Source organism: Neolamprologus brichardi, chromosome 12, assembly GCF_056152115.1.
Source record: "Neolamprologus brichardi isolate AB-2024 chromosome 12, ASM5615211v1, whole genome shotgun sequence".
In the NCBI taxonomy this organism is placed as follows: domain Eukaryota; kingdom Metazoa; phylum Chordata; class Actinopteri; order Cichliformes; family Cichlidae; genus Neolamprologus; species Neolamprologus brichardi.
Window position 1 is genome coordinate 8,697,682 of NC_142115.1, and position 17,517 is coordinate 8,715,198.

At 41.8% G+C, this 17,517-nt stretch overlaps 1 protein-coding gene across 7 annotated transcripts in view; it reads right to left on the minus strand.

Annotated features, from left to right (window-relative positions):
* The window catches only part of ccdc180 (coiled-coil domain containing 180), a 29,985-nt gene extending 12,502 nt beyond the window's left edge, over positions 1-17,483 (minus strand). For 5 of the 7 annotated variants that reach the window (XR_015719835.1, XM_087848977.1, XM_087848975.1 and 2 more), the window contains exons 1-22: positions 17,300-17,483; positions 12,538-12,635; positions 12,380-12,459; positions 9,553-9,662; positions 9,320-9,448; positions 9,014-9,124; positions 7,649-7,744; positions 7,405-7,568; positions 5,668-5,775; positions 5,447-5,526; positions 5,078-5,166; positions 4,818-4,937; positions 4,557-4,730; positions 3,297-3,412; positions 2,796-2,922; positions 2,569-2,629; positions 2,431-2,492; positions 2,108-2,289; positions 1,847-2,016; positions 470-650; positions 241-387; positions 22-166 (exon numbers count right to left, since the gene is read on the minus strand). Coding sequence is in view for 6 of the 7 variants with exons in the window: in XM_087848977.1 (XP_087705103.1) it covers positions 22-166; positions 241-387; positions 470-650; positions 1,847-2,016; positions 2,108-2,289; positions 2,431-2,492; positions 2,569-2,629; positions 2,796-2,922; positions 3,297-3,412; positions 4,557-4,730; positions 4,818-4,937; positions 5,078-5,166; positions 5,447-5,526; positions 5,668-5,775; positions 7,405-7,568; positions 7,649-7,744; positions 9,014-9,124; positions 9,320-9,448; positions 9,553-9,662; positions 12,380-12,459; positions 12,538-12,635; positions 17,300-17,359 (2,610 nt within the window). In the remaining variant the exon portion in view is untranslated. The remainder of the gene's footprint in view (positions 1-21; positions 167-240; positions 388-469; positions 651-1,846; positions 2,017-2,107; positions 2,290-2,430; positions 2,493-2,568; positions 2,630-2,795; positions 2,923-3,296; positions 3,413-4,556; positions 4,731-4,817; positions 4,938-5,077; positions 5,167-5,446; positions 5,527-5,667; positions 5,776-7,404; positions 7,569-7,648; positions 7,745-9,013; positions 9,125-9,319; positions 9,449-9,552; positions 9,663-12,379; positions 12,460-12,537; positions 12,636-17,299) is intronic. The other 2 variants (XM_087848976.1, XM_087848978.1) reach the window with 2 other exon arrangements.
* Positions 17,484-17,517: the final 34 nt, after the last annotated feature.

Below are 17,517 nucleotides of genomic sequence, written 5' to 3' on the forward strand. Positions count from 1 at the left end.
ACAGAGGACAATACATTGCACCTGCTGTAAGCTCCTGGATTCAAAAGCCTCAAGAGCAGAGTAGATGGACTCCTTAGTCGTGTTGATACGCTTAGTTTCCTCCCTCACCCTTCTCTGAAACATCTTTAGCTCCTGAGGTGCAAAATCTCCTCCTTCACTGAACAGCCTGCAGGAGGAAAACACACTCATCTGGTGATGATCACTTTGTTTTGCTGAAGAGTCTGCTGCAGTTGCTGTTACCTGAAGGAGCTGAGGAGTTGTGCTGTTTTGTTTCTGGCCTCCTCCATTCTTATCCTGACGGTCTGTCTGAAGTTTGTCAGCCAGTCTTGCGTTTCTTTGATGTGTCCATGCAGACAGTCCTGCAGGGTGGTGCTAGCAGCCTCCCAACTGCAGAGAAACATACCTGTGGTCAGTGTCTCAGCCTCACTAAGCTGACAGTCACATAAAGGTGCAGATAGACAGTTTTTACTGTTGACTGCTGCTGGCTGTTTGGATGTTGGCCTCAATGTTGGACAAAGTGACCATAAGCTCCATGTTCTTTTTCTTTATGGAGGCCTGCAGGTCTTGCAATTCCATCCTACAGGAGGTCAACAGGTCCAACACACCCTCAAAGTGGGTGTCCACATGCTGTCTGTGGAGCTGTAGCTCAGCTACACACAAAGACACAGTTTGGTTAAGAGGTGCTTTCATTATTAACCTGTCACTATATGCTTCTAGCTGCTTCTGTAAAAATAATATGGGAAGGACCACAGACTATTAATATAGATGGACATTGGTATTGGTAGTGATGTGCTAAGCAGATGCTACAGAAAGTGAATGACATTTTGTGACTTCAAGCATCTAACTTAACTGCTGGCAATGAGACGTATCCAGACAAGAGGTAATCTTTTCCCAAAGAAGCTGATTCTGAATACAATTTTGGATGTTGAACTTCAAGTGGGAGAAACAGTGGGTGGCTGTAGCTCAGGAGGTTGAGCAGGTCACCTACTGATCGGAAGGTTGGTGGTTCAATCCCTGGCTCTTCCAGTCTGCATGTCAAGTATCCTTGGGCAAGATACTAACCCCAAGTTGCTCTCCGATGCATCCATCAGGGTGAATGTAGTTAAAAAGCACTCAGTATAGAGAAAGTGTTTGGGTGAATGTGGCATCTTGTCTAAAGTACTCCGGCTGGAGTAGAAAAGCACTATATAAGAATCAGTCCATCAACTTTCTTACCTGGATTATTGAGCAGACAAGATAGTCTTTTCTCAACTTCCATGCAAGCTACTAATGAGAGTGAAAGATATAATTGATTGACATATGGCCTGGTATTAAATATGCTACAGGGTCACTTAGGCAACTGGAGCATTGAAGGACCACTAGCTGTTAGCTTCAAACAACTAGACTACTTCCAGGGTGGATACAGTTTTAAACCTGTATTCTTTTCAGTAGCCAGCATGAGTGAGTCATTTAGTTGAAAAACAAAATCTTATACAAGGATAATAATAATTAACTGGCAAAGTCGGAAAACCTTTTATGAGTTGCTTCAAAAAAAAATTTCACTGATGATTCTATAACTGCAGTTTTATTGTCGATTTATGTCAGTGGCTGTTAAAGTTAGACATTAGAGACATTTTAAAATAATTTCTGAGTGGCAGCACTTGCTTGTAAAAGGATTTGGTGTCTTTTAGCCTCATGCTGATTTCAAAACTTAAGATGTCAGTAGGAAAAAAGTTGAAATCACTGTTTAAACCCATCTTTTATATCCATTCTGTGAATCATGATTACTACCATGTGTTACAGCAAATTCTGTAACCTTTGACTAACTTTCACCAACATTTTTGCATTGTTTGTGTGTGTCTGTTACCCATGCGGGGCTCATATATATGGGTCTTGATATGTCGGGGGCTCAGCTGCTGGAGTTGGAGCTCCTGCTCTGAGCGCACCGCCTCCTTCCTGTCTCTCATGATTGAAACCGCTAAACTGAACACATTGTGGAAATGCTGCTCCAGGTGGTTCAAGAACAGAGTCCGGGACCTTGACACACAGACAGTCAGCCTTTGAGGTGGTGATCTTTCAACTGAGAGTCCTTACAAGAGTGGAAATACAAGCGTGCATGTGTGAGTACCTGCTCAGTGAGTCCAGGAGGAGGTCCACAGGAAAAAAGCTCAGGTGTGTCTCCCACTCCAGGTTGACTGGCAGGTTGGGAGTGGAACATCTGAAGACAGGAGCTGAGCAGACCACATCTTTTGATGAGGTAAAGGTGACAGAGCTGCTGAAATCACAGATCTCCTTCAGGATGGACCCTGCCTGAAATGCACACACACGCATGCACGCACGCACGCACGCACACACGCACACGCACACACACACACACACACACATAACCATTGATATTTTCTGGATCAATCAGAAATTAATTATTGTTTGTTTATCATTAATTAGCGTCACCTCAATTAGCCAATTTTGAGAGCTGTGTGAAGTTTCAGGACTTTCAATCTGCCAGCTGGTTTCTACACAAACAAAGAAACATGTCAATACTAAATAAAACCAGTTTAGGTATCTGAGCATGAGTGTGAAAGAACAGACCCAGGTATGGGCTGGATCGGCCGCTAGATGGTTGGACAAGCTTTTCCAAATCCCCTGGACTCTGAGAAAAAAGAGACATGACTTAAATTGATGATAACCTTTTTTAGAGGACAATGAGATGAAAAAGTCAGATGTGTTCAGATGCAAACTATTTCAGGCTTCACTGTAATTGTGTTTCTGTGGTTACCGGCTACATGTAGTGAGTGAGGTCTGTCTGCTATGGTTACCGGTTGGTAGGTGTGACTCAGGTGGTAGAAGGAGCTGAGGTTCCTGCTGTAGGAGACAAGCTCCTCCAAACAGCACGACGGGTGAAGATTCAACAGGGTCCATTGATCAATGACAAATTGATTGCAACTGCACACACACACACACACACACACACACACACTGAAAATTAGGACCTTTTATTCAAATTCACCTTTCTTCCTGCCCACACAACCTCTCTCCTCTTTACAGTTAAAGTTGTGGCTGTGTTCGCCTCCAGCCAATCAGACAAATGATCATGTTAAATAATCAGAGTTGGTCAGCCAAGCTTTGAGTTTTCATGATGTGATTGATTGTTCCCTGGGGAACTGTACAGACATTGCTTCCCTGCTATGGTCCAAGGCAAAATGCTAACAAACTGGGTGGGGATGTTGTGAATTTCAATATTTGTAATAAATTGGAGAGAAAATGAACTTTTATTTGAATTTGCTTTGGGATTAGCCTTAGCTGGCACCCTGTAGTACCTGTGCTTAATCTGCTGCAAGTAACCGATAGTTTTGTCCAGAGACGTCTTCAGAGCATCCTCACTGCTCTCTTGACGGAGTCCTCCTAACAGGTCATCCATTTGCATCTTCCGTTTCTGATAGAATAAGAGCAAGCATGTTGGAAAAGGGAACCTGCCGTGCTCTCTCTCAGGTAAAAGTGTGACGACCACGTCGACCTGTGACGGTGACTTACCTGTATGTAATTTGTTAACATGAGTCCTTTAAGGTGCTATTAAAAACTTTGCCCGCTTCCTGATTTCTTAGGGGGGTTTTTTCTTCATATTTGTCACAATTACACGTTTCTGATCATCAAATAAATTCTTATATTAGACCAGTGGTTCCCAAACTTTTTCTGCTTACTTTTTGTGTTTACATGAGATTAATTGCAGAATGGCAGATAGAGAGAAAATACTGTAAATCTTACTATCTTCAGGTTTTACACGCTTACATATACACACGCAGTTACTGTCCCTCCATTTAGAAAGGCAGAGGCATCATGGTGGAATTATTTTACGTGTAGTTGTTTTTTTCCTGGGTAATAATATTCAACATTGCTATCAATACATTTTTCAAAAAATGCCTCTCTGTGCAAAATGGGTTCAAAAACATAAACAACTGTGGGATACTGTTTGTCCGTGATTTGGACAGGGGGAGCAAATTATGGCAGGATCAGCCTGATATTATTCGTATCCCACTGTAACTTTACTGTATAAAGAGCTAACATCTCCAAAATGTCATGAGTAGTTAGTTATCATAAGTTTGTGAACTAAAAATCAAGAATGTGGGATACTGTTTGTCCGTGATTTGGAGAGTCCGGCGCCTGCTCCCAGCGCAGGGAAAACCAATTCTGCAGGGGAGACCTACCTTGGCACTCGTGCAGGTGAAGCCAAAGGGAAGATATGCTTCACCATATTTTCTAGTCTTTGGCTTGGAAGGAAGTTGGTTTGGAAACATATTTAGCGATGCTTCATCTCCTGCTTTGCGTTTGTGTGGGAGCCCCGTCAAAAACCTGTCCATTATGCTAGCAGTGTCCAAGCATCCTTTTATTGTTTTGTTTGTTTAGTTTTTATTTTTTTACAGAGTTTTTTGTAAGATATAATAGAACGCAAATCTTCCATAAAGATCAATTTTTGTATCCGTCAGTCAGTCCGCGGTATTTTACAGTGACTGTATGTGAGCTACTTGCCTGTGTTTGTTGTTTTTATTTGACTTACCTGCTTGTGTTTTATTGCAACTCACTTGTAAGTGCTGCTGCTGTGAGCATCTGAGATCATTCAGGTCTTGTTGTAGTTTTTCATCTCTCCTCTCTAATCTTTGGCAATGTGTCTCCCACAGCAATGCTGCTGCTCGCATGACAACAAATACACTCCTACTTAGACTGAAAGCATGACGGGCCACAGAGTCACTGCACACCTGCAGACAGACAAGCAGAAAGCATGAACACGTTAATGCTCTGATACAGTGCACAGAAACAGTCTGAGGCAGGTTTACGTGACTGACATCTAAAGCGGCCAGCTGCTCTTCATCCTGACTCTGCTGTGCTCCAATCACTGTGAGAAGCTGTGAGTTGATGATGTCATTCACTTCTTCTTCTGACAATTCCAAAGATGAGAGCACTTCCTGTAGGATGACAGGTTAAAATTACAGGCCTGTATGCTGGAATGTAATCATTGCTACGGTGATGTAGCTGCAGACAGCAGTCAGCTATTAATTAAAGGTATTTGAAAGCTGCTACATCAGAGCTAACCAAACGTATTTACCTTACAGCGCTCCACCTCCGCCAGCCGATTCTGCCATGTCTGTTCAAAGCAGCAATGCAGCTGATGGAGTAGCTCAGTGTGGAAATGCTCTGAACACACAAATACAAACCTACATTTATCATCACCATAGTATAACTCAGACTTGTGCTTCTGCCAATTTACCACAAGCAGGATAACAGATCTATAGGTGACACTCACAAATCCTCATCAGATCAAATTAAACTTTTAAAAAGATGATTTGGATGACTTGGTAACATAGCTGCTTCATGGAGGTGATACAGTGATTTTTTCTGCTGTTCAAATAGTGATTTAAGTTTGTAAAGTGAAACTCATATTGTATCAGTAGTAGTGACTCCAGAGGACAGTTACCAATTTGCTGATTGACATCTGTTAGTTGGTCAAACCAATCAGACACCAAAGCTTTGGAGCATGTGGGTGGGACCAGAGAGCTGAAACACAAAGAGAATATGTGACTTGACAAGAACAACAAGGGGTAAAAACAAAAGAAATTACACTGAAACTGGACTGACTGAATCTCCAGGCAATGAAAAGATTATGATTTTTGTTTGTTTGTTTTTACCTGATCTTACCTGATCTTGTTAATGATGTCACGGCGCCGTTCAGTCAGATCTTGCTGGGTTAGTTTTATCTGCTGAACTGAGGCCAACTGCTGATCCTCATTCCTGCTGCAGAAACCTCTACGACACAAATACTACTGATTATCAGCCAGTTCAAAAACTTACCATGGTATACAATTTGGAGTGATGCCTGATCTTTCAGTTGTAGGACTGAGTGTCACAGCAGTTCTGAAACTGACCACAAATATAGAAAAATATTAGGAAATAAAAGCCAACCAACTTGTCCAGGGTCCGGGAGTTAAAAAATTAAAGGTGCAGACATTACCTCAATGTCAGTTTGAGATAGTGTCCTTGTTAGACAAATGTTAGGCAAATTGGTCCTTGGTGAGTGGCCAAATAAAGAGTGATTCAGTCAACACCTATGGACAGAAGAAAATCAAGGTACCAGTGTACCGTGTAGGGTTGCCCAACCCTGTAGCCAGGCCTCCAGACAGAGCTGTAAGAAGAGTGTCCGGTGGTCAGGCCTTAGCCCATGGTGGATGAAGTTCACCTTTAGTTCTTACATGTTTATTTGTTTCTGAAGTGAAATAACAGGATGCATCTGGTGATAGTGAAGGAACAAAGGAAGGAAATGCTCTTTTTAGAATATGTCCTAGGATCTCTGGAAACTTACTGGAACTTATGCTTGTTGACTATCTGCTTGTGACGCACTATTTTAGTATATATATGACACCCAATGTATTGTTCTGGGAAGATCGAAGCTGTGTGAGGTTCGTGCTCGACTTCCCATATGTATGCATATGTTAATAAAATCACCGTTTGACGCATCTTACTGGGACTTGGCAGTCGTTTGTCTTCACCTCAAATTAAGAATCAGGACAAGGCTTTGGATGTTGTAGGGCTGTCTTGGTTGACATGCACCTGCAACATTGCGTGGAGATCTGGGGCCATGCCTATGGATCGGCAGACTGTGGTTGTGATTCCCATCTTTGAGAAGGGGGACTGGAGGGTGTGCTCTAACTACGGGGGGATAATACTCATCAGCCTCTCTGGAAAGGTCTATGCCAGGGCACTGGAAAGGAAAGTTCATTCATTTGTCAATTCTCTGATACAGGAGGAACAATGTGGTTTTCATCCTGGACCCAGAACATACAACCAACTCTTGATCATCTTAAGGAGCTATGTGGGAGTTTGCCCAACCAGTCTACATGGGTGAAGTGATCTGGGCACATCCCACTGTAAAGAGGTTGCAGGGCAGACTCAGGACACGCTGGAGAAATGATATCTCTGGATATAAAGGATGGATGGATGAATGGATGGAATGGATGACAGTGTAGTTATTTAAACATTTAACCCTGAAATGTCGCACAGTCTCTCAGTTTTCTTCATGATGAAATTACGGAAAATGTTCTGGTATCTGATTACCCAGACTGCCCTGTATTTATAATAAGTTAAATTTAATATTGTCAGCCACTTTTTGCCCAGTCCTCCCCTAACAGGAACTCTTGCTTTGCTGAGGAGAATCGTCGTGCCCTGCCATTATTGATATATTCTGTAGTTAATGACCTCTAGAGTCATAAGAGGAGTTATTTTGGATTACCAAATTCAGCAATTCCAATCTAATTCTCTTCTGACTTTGGGAAAATGACCAAAGTGGATTAGAGTGTTGAACAAGCTAATCCTGAATCTTTTAAGCTGCTTTTAGGCTTCTTTTACGCACATCAATGTATAACATGGTGCTCCACTCACCTGAACTGATCTACAATTCTGTGGACTCTTTTCCTTCTCCAGTGACTCAGACAGTCCTCCCAGTGCTGACGAAGGATTGACTCCTTATGTAGATTTTCCTCCTGGAGGAGCAGCAGCAGTCGGGCAATGCTGCAACGGTTTGCTAGCAGAGTCTGATTCAGCATCTGAGACAAACAGAGATATAGAAGTGCAATTTATCATTTTAGGTAGGTTAGAGGTCAGATGAGAGGTCACAGTGACTTACTGTAGCTTCAGTGTGGATTAGCCTGTGGATGTCAGATGGATGCAGGAAACTGATCTGCTCCAACACACGGTAGTGCTTCCTGATAATAGCTCTGATCTATGAGAAAAAGAAAAATACATCGACTGATCTTACTGATCCCTTATCATATCATTAGCCTTTCTAAGGCAGTTGAAACTATGTAGGCCCTCCAGAGTTGGAAGGAGGCATCAAATAATTTTCTGGGCAGTGCTAACACTCTGAGCTCCTGTTTTGTTTCCACTCTGCAACAAGTAGGTGGACTCATCCCCCCAAGAAATGAGCCCACCTACCTGTGGCTGAAAGACCCACGGTTGTGGTCAGACGCTTACATACATGCATGATGGGCACGAATGTTTTGGGGTTATAATGATTTCTTTGAACTGCTCTTTTTCCAGAATGATTATACAGCATGTGCATCTTTAATGTCTTAAACAAACAGGAAGTGGTGCACAAGTTTGAATTTTGGTTTGGTTTTTCTCCACAGCTGCTCAGCAGTATACACACTGGCTGTTCTATTATTCTATCCACTTTGTGTACCAGTACCAGTGAGGGCAAACCAGCCCCAGAGAATCAAACTACCACCACTATCAATGACAGCTGATAAAGTGTTCTTTGGATTGAAAGCCTCACTTTTACTACTCATCATGCCATCGTGGCCAAATAGTTCAATCTTTGTCTCTGACCATAAAACCTTTCTCTTGGGGACATTTGGCTCCTCCACATGAGCAGCTGCAAATTTCAGCCAAGATTAAAAGCGTCTGTTAAAGAGCAGGGCCTTCTTTCGTGATCAGCACTCTATTATTCCATGAAGATGTAAAACCCGGTTTTAAATCATTTTCCTCTTGTTTCAGGGTGATAGTTTGGGTCTTCTTCCAGACCTTCTAAAGTGGTGACACATCTGAACAATTGTTTGAACTGATCATCTTAATATGTGCTCCAATGACTCCAAGAGACCTTCCCAACTTGTGTAAATGTACAATTCATAGATCAACCACTTCTTTACAAGGCTGTAAATGTAGAACCTTCAGCAGTACTTATTAAAAGACTTAAGTGAGTCTATGTATATATTTAAGCTTGTATCCATACTTGTGTCTATGTTTGGATTAGTTAAAATCCAAAACAAATTTAAACTTGTGCACCCAATTCCTGTTTTTAAGACATCAAAGCTGTTGTATAGTCATTCCACCATAGGAAAAAAATAGTTTAAAGAAATGTATTATGAAGATTTTAAGTATACTTCTGACCACAACTGTACAGTACTGCCCTCTATTGTTCAACCATTGACTGTGGGTGTCAGATGGTTTCTTTGGGTAAAATTTTAAAAGTGTCAGTGACGCTCAGTCTGACCTGGTCAGTACGTTGTTTTTCAGTTTCAGTCAGTTTGAGGTTAAGTTCTATGATAGTGGTCTTCTTCAGCTTCACGTCTTCCTCTACCTCCTTCCAAAGACCGTGGATCTCCTGCACACACATGAAATTAACACTCTCAAAACCAATCACATTTCTCCAGCCCATAAGATATTATTTTCACACTTCACCAACCACACCAAGTCTAATTATTCTGAAGGTTTGGGGAGTTTTAAAAAAAATCACAAGCTTCATCAGGCTGCAGGTTTAAAACTGTATTTGATCTTCTAAACTTTATGTCATGTGTACCTGCATACTGACATCTTCCAGATCTTCCAGCCGATTCATTCTGACGTTCAGGGTGTCCAATCTGAGATCCACCTCCTGCAGACTGGACAATAGCTCCTGACTGATGGCCTTTACCTGAGTCTCACACACCTGACACAATGACAGACAGTGGCCAATAATTTCACACAGAGTATGTATTGTGGCACCACAGCATGTATTGCCCTCAGGTGCAGTGTAACTACAATGCATTGTACCTGAGACAGCTGGCTCAGGTCTGAATCCAGCTGTTTGAGAGCCTCTTGATGTTTTTGACTTTTTTTCTCTGTCAGACGTTCAATGATGTCAGAGCCGGGATGATCAACAACTAAAAGAAAGAGAGAAGCTTCTGACTGTGATGGGAACATTGGCATTTTAACTTAATGTTTCTGTTAGATTAGCTGATCTAGCTGCAAACATTCAGGTCTGAAAAATGAAACAAGCAAGTGCCAAAAACCCCACTCTGTAGTCTTTCTTCCTGTCCAAAAACAAGTAAATCCCAGCTTTATAGTAGTAAAAAGCTTTTTTAAATGTTCCAAAAAATTGCTTTGCCCTCTGTGAATAGTAACCAGGGCCTGCTGGGGGCTCAGCTTTGGTTGTGTTAAGGAATGGTGGGCAGTGAGACCAGTGGCATGTGGAGTGAATTCATGACGATGTTTATGTGAAGCGTAGTTTGGATCTTCTTTTGCTGCTGGTTCGTCAATATTGTTTGGAGAGAGATCAAACTAACAGCTTTAGAATCAGCGCAAAAAGGGCGTGAACACAAAGCGCAGACCCGCAGACAGATCAGAATCAGCGAGCTGTCGGCTTTCAGCCCCGACTGTGAGAAAGGCGACATCTAACTGATTCTGATCCGCGGGTTGCGCTGTGTGTTTAAGTCTTTGTGCAGAATCCGTGTTCCTGCTCTCATTTACTGTCTTAGCTGTTTGGTGGTTGTTGAAATTTTGTGAGATTTCACCAGAGATTCTGGCATTTCGGGCAAAATAAATTTATATTAAAAAATTGATTCAGGATTTTAATGAATCGATTTTACGTTATCCAAGCCAGAATCGATTTTAATCATAAATCGATTATAAAAACCCACCCCTAGTGGCTATGGCGGAGCTTCCACAGAGGCAACAGGTGGATGAGGGAAGGGGAGGCAGGAGGAGGAGAGACCCGAGGCAGCCGCTGGTCCGAGTATCAGGTGAACTGAACTTCAGGTAAGAAGTTATGACCTGCAGTCTATCTGGGTCAGATATAAACCAAGTTTAGATGGAGTTTATTTTCGTTGTGCTGACTTTTTACAGTCAGTTACAATAACTAGCATGACGGAGTTTCTATACAGCTGTTCGGTTGCTATGATGTTACTGATAGTGAACTTTATTTTATTCATAAGGTTAGTTAGTAGAGTTGCCAACGGCTCCTTAAAAAATGGAATGGTCCCTCATTCAGAGAAAATATTATGCGTTTGGTATTGAGCTGAGAAGAGACGCAGTTTGTCCCGGACTTTAGCTAGAATGGAAAAAGACACAACTGATCGGCTTTTCTCTCTTGTTTGTTTATCGCCCACTTTGCGCCAGAAACAGGAAACCAGCGGATGTCACGCTAAACAACAGCAGAACGTTTAAGCTTGATCAGCTGTTGTTAGAATTTATTTAATATTAATTTCTAGTATCAGCTGATGTTTGCTGGAGCCACAGCTGTAAAAGCTGCTGGTCATGATATCGGTTTGGATATGTGGTGAGAGGGAAACATGAGGATGAAACCAGGAGACGTTCTTACGGAATCATCAGAGCTGAGCAGGTGATGGAGAAACAGGTTTACCTTTTAGGTGACATAAATGAGTTGAAGGGAAGTTATGAACTGTTTCTGAGAGACAAATAACACCAGGATCCTTTTCTAAGTAGCTGACAGCTGATAGCTGTGCAGGGGCGGATCTAGCAAAGTGTTGCCAGGGGGCCAGGTAGGGCATTAACAGGGAGAGGGGGGCACAAAGAAATACTTTTCTTTCTTATTCTCATTTAAAATATCTAGCTTTTATTAAATAATTATCTGAATCTTGCGAACAAAGTTTTTATCTGATGTAAAATGTATAGAAATCATACATATAACAAAAAGACAGTGTACATCACTGTCACAACAGCATTTGTTTTCATTCAAAGGCTTTATGGCTTTAATACCTGGTGGGCCGGTCTGTAGTGAAAATGCCCAATTTTTTGTCCAAGTCCAGCCCTGCAGGTTAATACTGGCAGTGTCACCATGCCAGCTGACTGTATTTCATCATCAGCCATTGTTGTTCTTTATACATCAATATTACCAAAGTTTACCATAAGGCAACATAGAAAGTATTTACTTGCTTTCAGGTTTTATTCAAATGTTAGTCTTTTCATTTGTTTCCCCACTCTTTTCCTGTTTCAAAATCAAACACCAGTTTGTGAGAAGATTATCTTCTTTTTTTAATAGGCATTGGTTTTGCATTGGCATTAGCTAATTTGCCAATTGTATGTTAAAAATGTTCGTATTTTAATATTCAAAAATGTTTTTGCCCCAAACATATGTGCACTACATGTCAGTAAAAATACTATGCAAATATTGATGCCCTTGACTGCTGAATAAACACTGACTGATTGTATCTCTTGTACTTTATCAACGCAGTATCTAAAAACTTTGCACCGTAGTGGTTAAAGTCTCATTCTAATAAGAGCTAAAAGCGCATTCGGTTATTAGGTTTATAGGGTTATTGAATTATGGTTAACGGTTGGTAGAATTGTTTTTAACGTTATCTGCCAATTACATCTGCCACCCTTCTCCAAATCTGTGCCCCTACCTGGCCCCCCAGGTAAAAATTTTCTAGACACGCCACTGAGTGAGACACCATGCATTCTAAAAAAGGTAAAAACAATAAGTGAACACAAGTAAATCTAGATTCATTGTCCACCCTGTATGTAGCCATGACTGCACATGACTTGACAGCACAGTTTCGGGCGAGTGGCACCCCAGACCCACTTTAGCTACGACCCTGTTGTATTGCATGTCTGTTGTAGAAGTCAAAGCACCACTAACCCACGGCATCTGGAAGTCTGCCGACATCATCTATGACATCATCATCATCATCATCACTGTGCTCCGCCTGCTGCCTTCTACTAAAGGAAAAAACACAACATGTTTTGAGAGAGTGGATGCAGTACAGATATGTAACAGTGGTGTGTGTCTCTGTCCACCTGCTGGCTGTGCTGCAGTGTGTGTTGCTGTCCACATCAGACAGGCAATTTGTCCCGGTGTCTCTGCGTCCGGCTAGAAGAGATCTGGACAGCTGAGCCTGAAACACATGAGAACAAGAAACAGCTCAGTCACTGCTACAACAGAACATGTCAGCCCTCGTCAGACATCTTGAGTTCTGCTGATCAGTGAGCCCACGTTGTCAGTTTTACTCTTCAAGGAAGAAGGAAGGAAATGGTGAAGTGGTTCTGTATGAACACAGGCGTTGTGCACAGTCAGACTGTACACACCTCCTGTGCTCACAGTGCTCCTACTGCAGCATCAAATCCCACTGCTTGAGGCCTCTGTTTGTGATTTCTTACTGGGAAGGAGTCAGTGAGGTTTGGTAACCTCTGCTCCATGATTCAAAGTATGAAAGTGTCAGTTTTTTCTAAAACATGCTTAACCCTCATCAAATCAATGCATTAATGCAAAATCAGTAATTAATGCAACAAGCAGCACACTTCAATCCTTATGTTCATATCTTTTCTTTTTGCAGTCTGCAGTTCATGGGGCAGTTATCAATGGTCAATGGTAATTTTATTGTCAACAATGGGAAATTGATTTGCAGTCTGTCCGTACACAGAGAGACAAAAACAAACAAACACCACAGCCCAAATTTTATCATCAACAAAGTGCAATGTGCAACGGCAACAAGCCTTATGGTTTAGTGTTGTTATGGCTGCAAATGTATACTTCGGTGATTCCCAAATGCTCTCTGCTAATGAGAATTTATTTTTCAAGTTTATGTATAATATTTAAAATGTAAAACTTAACCAGATATGGAGGGAAGAGTGAGTTCAATCTTCCCTGCATATCTGGTTCAGGCAGGCAGCTGGAGCTCTGCAGCTCCATCTGCGATTTGCCTGCAGTGACGAGCTTGGAACCAAGATGTCTTGATATGACAAAGGATTTATCTGTGGACAACAGCTGGTAGGAGTACAAAAGTGTTTTTACTCAGGAAACTTAAACATGACCTCTGGTGCACACATCAAAGACTTTTGATCGGTTTCCTGACCACTTAGTTTTAACCCGGCCTTTTCTAACAGCTGGCCTACAAACCTTTCTAAATAGTCATAATATTTTTGAGAAGTTCCAGTTGGGCTTCAAAACCCACCACAGCACAGAAACTGCCCTCCTAAAAATACTTAATGATATTTTATTAATCACTGACTAAGGAGACCCAGCTGTGCTCCTGCTCCTAGACTTAACTGCAGCCTTTGATACTGTTGACCACAGCATTCTGATCTCCCATTTGGAGCAATGTGGTATCAAAGGTATCCCCTTGGAATGGTTTAGGTCGTACCTCTCCGAGAGGACTTTTTCCGTGAGCCTTGATGATTTTATTCCTTCCCCAGCTCCTTTTACTTGTGGTGTCCCGCAGGGTTCCGTATTAGGCCCAATTCTTTTTCAATCTATATGTTGCCCCTAGGCCTAATCTTTAGGAAGCATAACATCTGCTTTCACTCATATGCCGACGACACCCAGATTTATCTTCGGTTTAATAGAAACACCTCCACGCCCATGGAATCGCTAGTCAAATGTCTTGACAAAGTTAAAACCTGGATGGTTTAAGTTATCTAACACCTTTTATAAATAATCAGCACTTTACACCGGGAATGAAAAGTGTAATATTTCAGAGATGGTTTGGTGCAGGAATACGTGTGGTGGGTGATCTCTTTGATGGGAATGTCTGTATGTCTTTTGAGCAGGTCCAAAAAAAATATGGAATACATCAAATGGATTTTTTTGCATTTCTACAGGCTCGTCACCTAATTACTTCAAGTTTTGATACTTTTCACAATACAATGCAACTAGGACCCATGGAAAATTTCTTTTTACACTTAAATGCAGATAATAGTACTATAACACAGTTTTACAATACACTGGAAGGTTATAACAAACATAATATTGGAAAACTGATTAGGAGTTGGGAGGGTGACCTCCAGTGTCATTGTGATGATCATGCCTGGAGTAAGTGCATACAATCTGTGCATTCTTTATTTCTTAGTAACAGATTTAAAGAAACAAAATATAAATTTTTACATAGACAGTATAGAACGCCTATTTTTCTGAATAAAATTGATCTGAGCAGGTCTGCACAATGTATTAAATGTAAATCTGCGGTGGGGTCCTACTTGCACTGTCTTTGGACTTGCTCAAAAATCTCAAAATTCTGGCTCTGTGTAACAAAAGAATTAAAAGTTAAAATTAAAATAAATTTTTTTTTTGTGTGTGTGTCCCGTTTGGATCTTTAGCCATCAGAATTGTTGTCCTAAGGCCAAGAAAGATGCCAAGCAGATTTATTTTACCAAGTGGATCATCATGGCCTTGCCACATTGGTCCATTTGATTGACCTTTATTATTATCCCCACATGACTGGGGGATAGGACAGGGAGAAAGAATGAAAGAAAGAGAGGGAGAGAAAGAAAACCAGAGGGGAGAAGAGACGGTGAGAAAGGGGGGAAGAAAGAAAGAAAAACAAACAAAACACCTGGATCACCTGTATGGAGAAAAAAAAACAGAAGAGAAAGCAAACAAAAAAAGAGCAACATAATAAATACAGCACCATCACAATAAACTAGCTAGCAGTAGATAACAGTAGATACTAAATATTAAACGATATTGTGCAGCACGCAAGATAGACAGCGCACAATGTGCTTTGAGGCAGCGGCAGAGAAAGGTGTAGTCCGCGTCTGTGAACACCCGTGTGCACACCTGTGTGGATCAGCATGCTTGTATTCCAAAGGTTTCTCCATGTAACGATCTGCTTGGGAGTGTGGGGAGCCATAGCCCCATCCCCCAGGGCATGAAGCAGGTATGGAGGAGATCCAGGCCCCAGACATCCAGAGGCCCCAGAGTACGAGGACCCGAGGAGGACCACCAAAAGGGGGGGAACCGTGCCACCCTCCTGGGAAGAGCTGAGTAGCGCCCCAAACAAGAGGTCACCCAGCAGCTACGGAGCAGAGGCCAGAGGGGGTTGCAGTGGCGTGCCCGCGGGCTCTGCCGGCAGCCAGCTGTGCCAGAGAGGACCGAGCTTCAGGCCCAGAGGCCAGAGGCCTGAGGGCACCCCACCCCCCGGAAGGGGCCCAGCCGGGCCATAGGCGCCAGGCCCCGCCAATCGGCCACCAGGAGTGAGCCGGTACATACACGAGCGCCCAGCCCCAGTCGATTAAAAGGTATATTTAAAAGCAGAATACAAAAAGATCCAGCTCAGTATTTATTGGGGCTGCCAATTCTGAACAAATTTCCAGATAAAAACAAATATATACTATTATGTAAATTATTGTTTTTGGCAAGAAAATGTATTCTTTTCAATTGGATTAATGAAAAACCACCAACAATAATAAATAAAGAAATCTTTAGAGTTTTACCAATGGAAAGACTGAGTGCAAAATTAAGTGCCAATGAAGATATTTTTTTTGGATATATGGCGCCCGCTATTGGATTACTTACCTGATGATCTGAAGAAAACCATAGTGAGAGTTTGTCAGGACAAATGTGTAAATGACTGGTAGACCGAATTATATATACTGTATTAGTTTTTCGTTTACATGTCTCAGACTGCTTATTGTGTTTGTTTTCTCTCTGTTGTTGTTGTGGTAGTTGTTTTTGTCTTTTCTTTCTTTTTCTTTTTTTGTATAGAGGAAAAAGTAAATAAAGATATGATGAAGAAAGAAAACCTGGATGGCCTCAAATTTTCTTACCTTCAACGGGGATAAAACTGAGGTAATTATTTTTGGACCAAGCTGTAATTTCAATGCCCCAGATTTGGATTTATGTAACCTAACATGTGCTGTTAAAACGCATGTAAAAAAAACCTGGGGGTTTTTTGGATAGCAAACTTACATTCAAGAAACAAATTAATTCAGTTGTCCAGCGGTCCTTTTTTAAAATAAGGCTCCTATCTTTTTTATCCTTTAGAAACTTGGAACGAGCAATTCATGCGTTTGTTTTATCTCAACTGGATTACTGCAATTCACTATATGTGGGTGTCAGTCAGTCCAGCTTGGCCCGGCTCCAACTTGTACAGAATGCTGCAGCTCGCCTTTTGACTCGTGTGAAGAAACACCAAGTTCGTGTCCAAATTCATGGGCTGCATCCTCCTGAGGCCGCATTTGTAGACCGATTACGTCACAGCGACGCGCCGAAGGCTGTCCAAATTCGTATTACTCCGGTGCTTGCTTCCCTTCATTGGCTTCCGTTTTAGAATTAAATTCAAAATCTTACTTTCGACTTATAAAGTGCTAAATGACCAGGCACCGGACTTTTTGTCTGACCTATTGTAGCTTTATACGCCCTCTAGTGCCCTTCGATCAAGCGACCACCTGCTTCTTACCTTACATAAGTACAACACCAACACGACGATATCAGATCATCCGGTTCGCACGGGAGATCGGGCATTTGCGGTTGTGCCACCGAAAATGTGGAATGATCTACCTCTCCACATTAGAAAGGCCCCAACTGTTACTCTTTTTAAATCGCATCTTAAAACATATTTTTTTTACTCTGGCTTTCGAAACTGTATGAGAGTTATCAATTATTTTATCCTAATTTTCTTTTAATTTTCTTACCTGTTGTTGTTGTTAATGTCATTGTTTAATTGCTATTTTGTACAGCACTTTAGTCAACTCCCTGTTGTTATTAAATGTGCTTTATAAATAAATAAATGAAAATGAAATCTCTTTGTTGCGGCGTTCAGGTAAAGTGTGACCTCAAACCCACCTGAGCGTCGAACAGCTGCCGGTAAACTTCCCCGCTCGGAACCGCGGTGCTCTCACACATGACGATGAGGCTTGCTGCAATCTTCAGTCTTCAGTCCAGGCTGACAGAAACACTGTTTAATAACCTTTCTTTCTGTTGTCACACACACTAAACCATGTACCTGCTCGGGCTGAGCGTTTTTCCCGTCACCATGACAATGTAACTTGGACGAAAGCTGT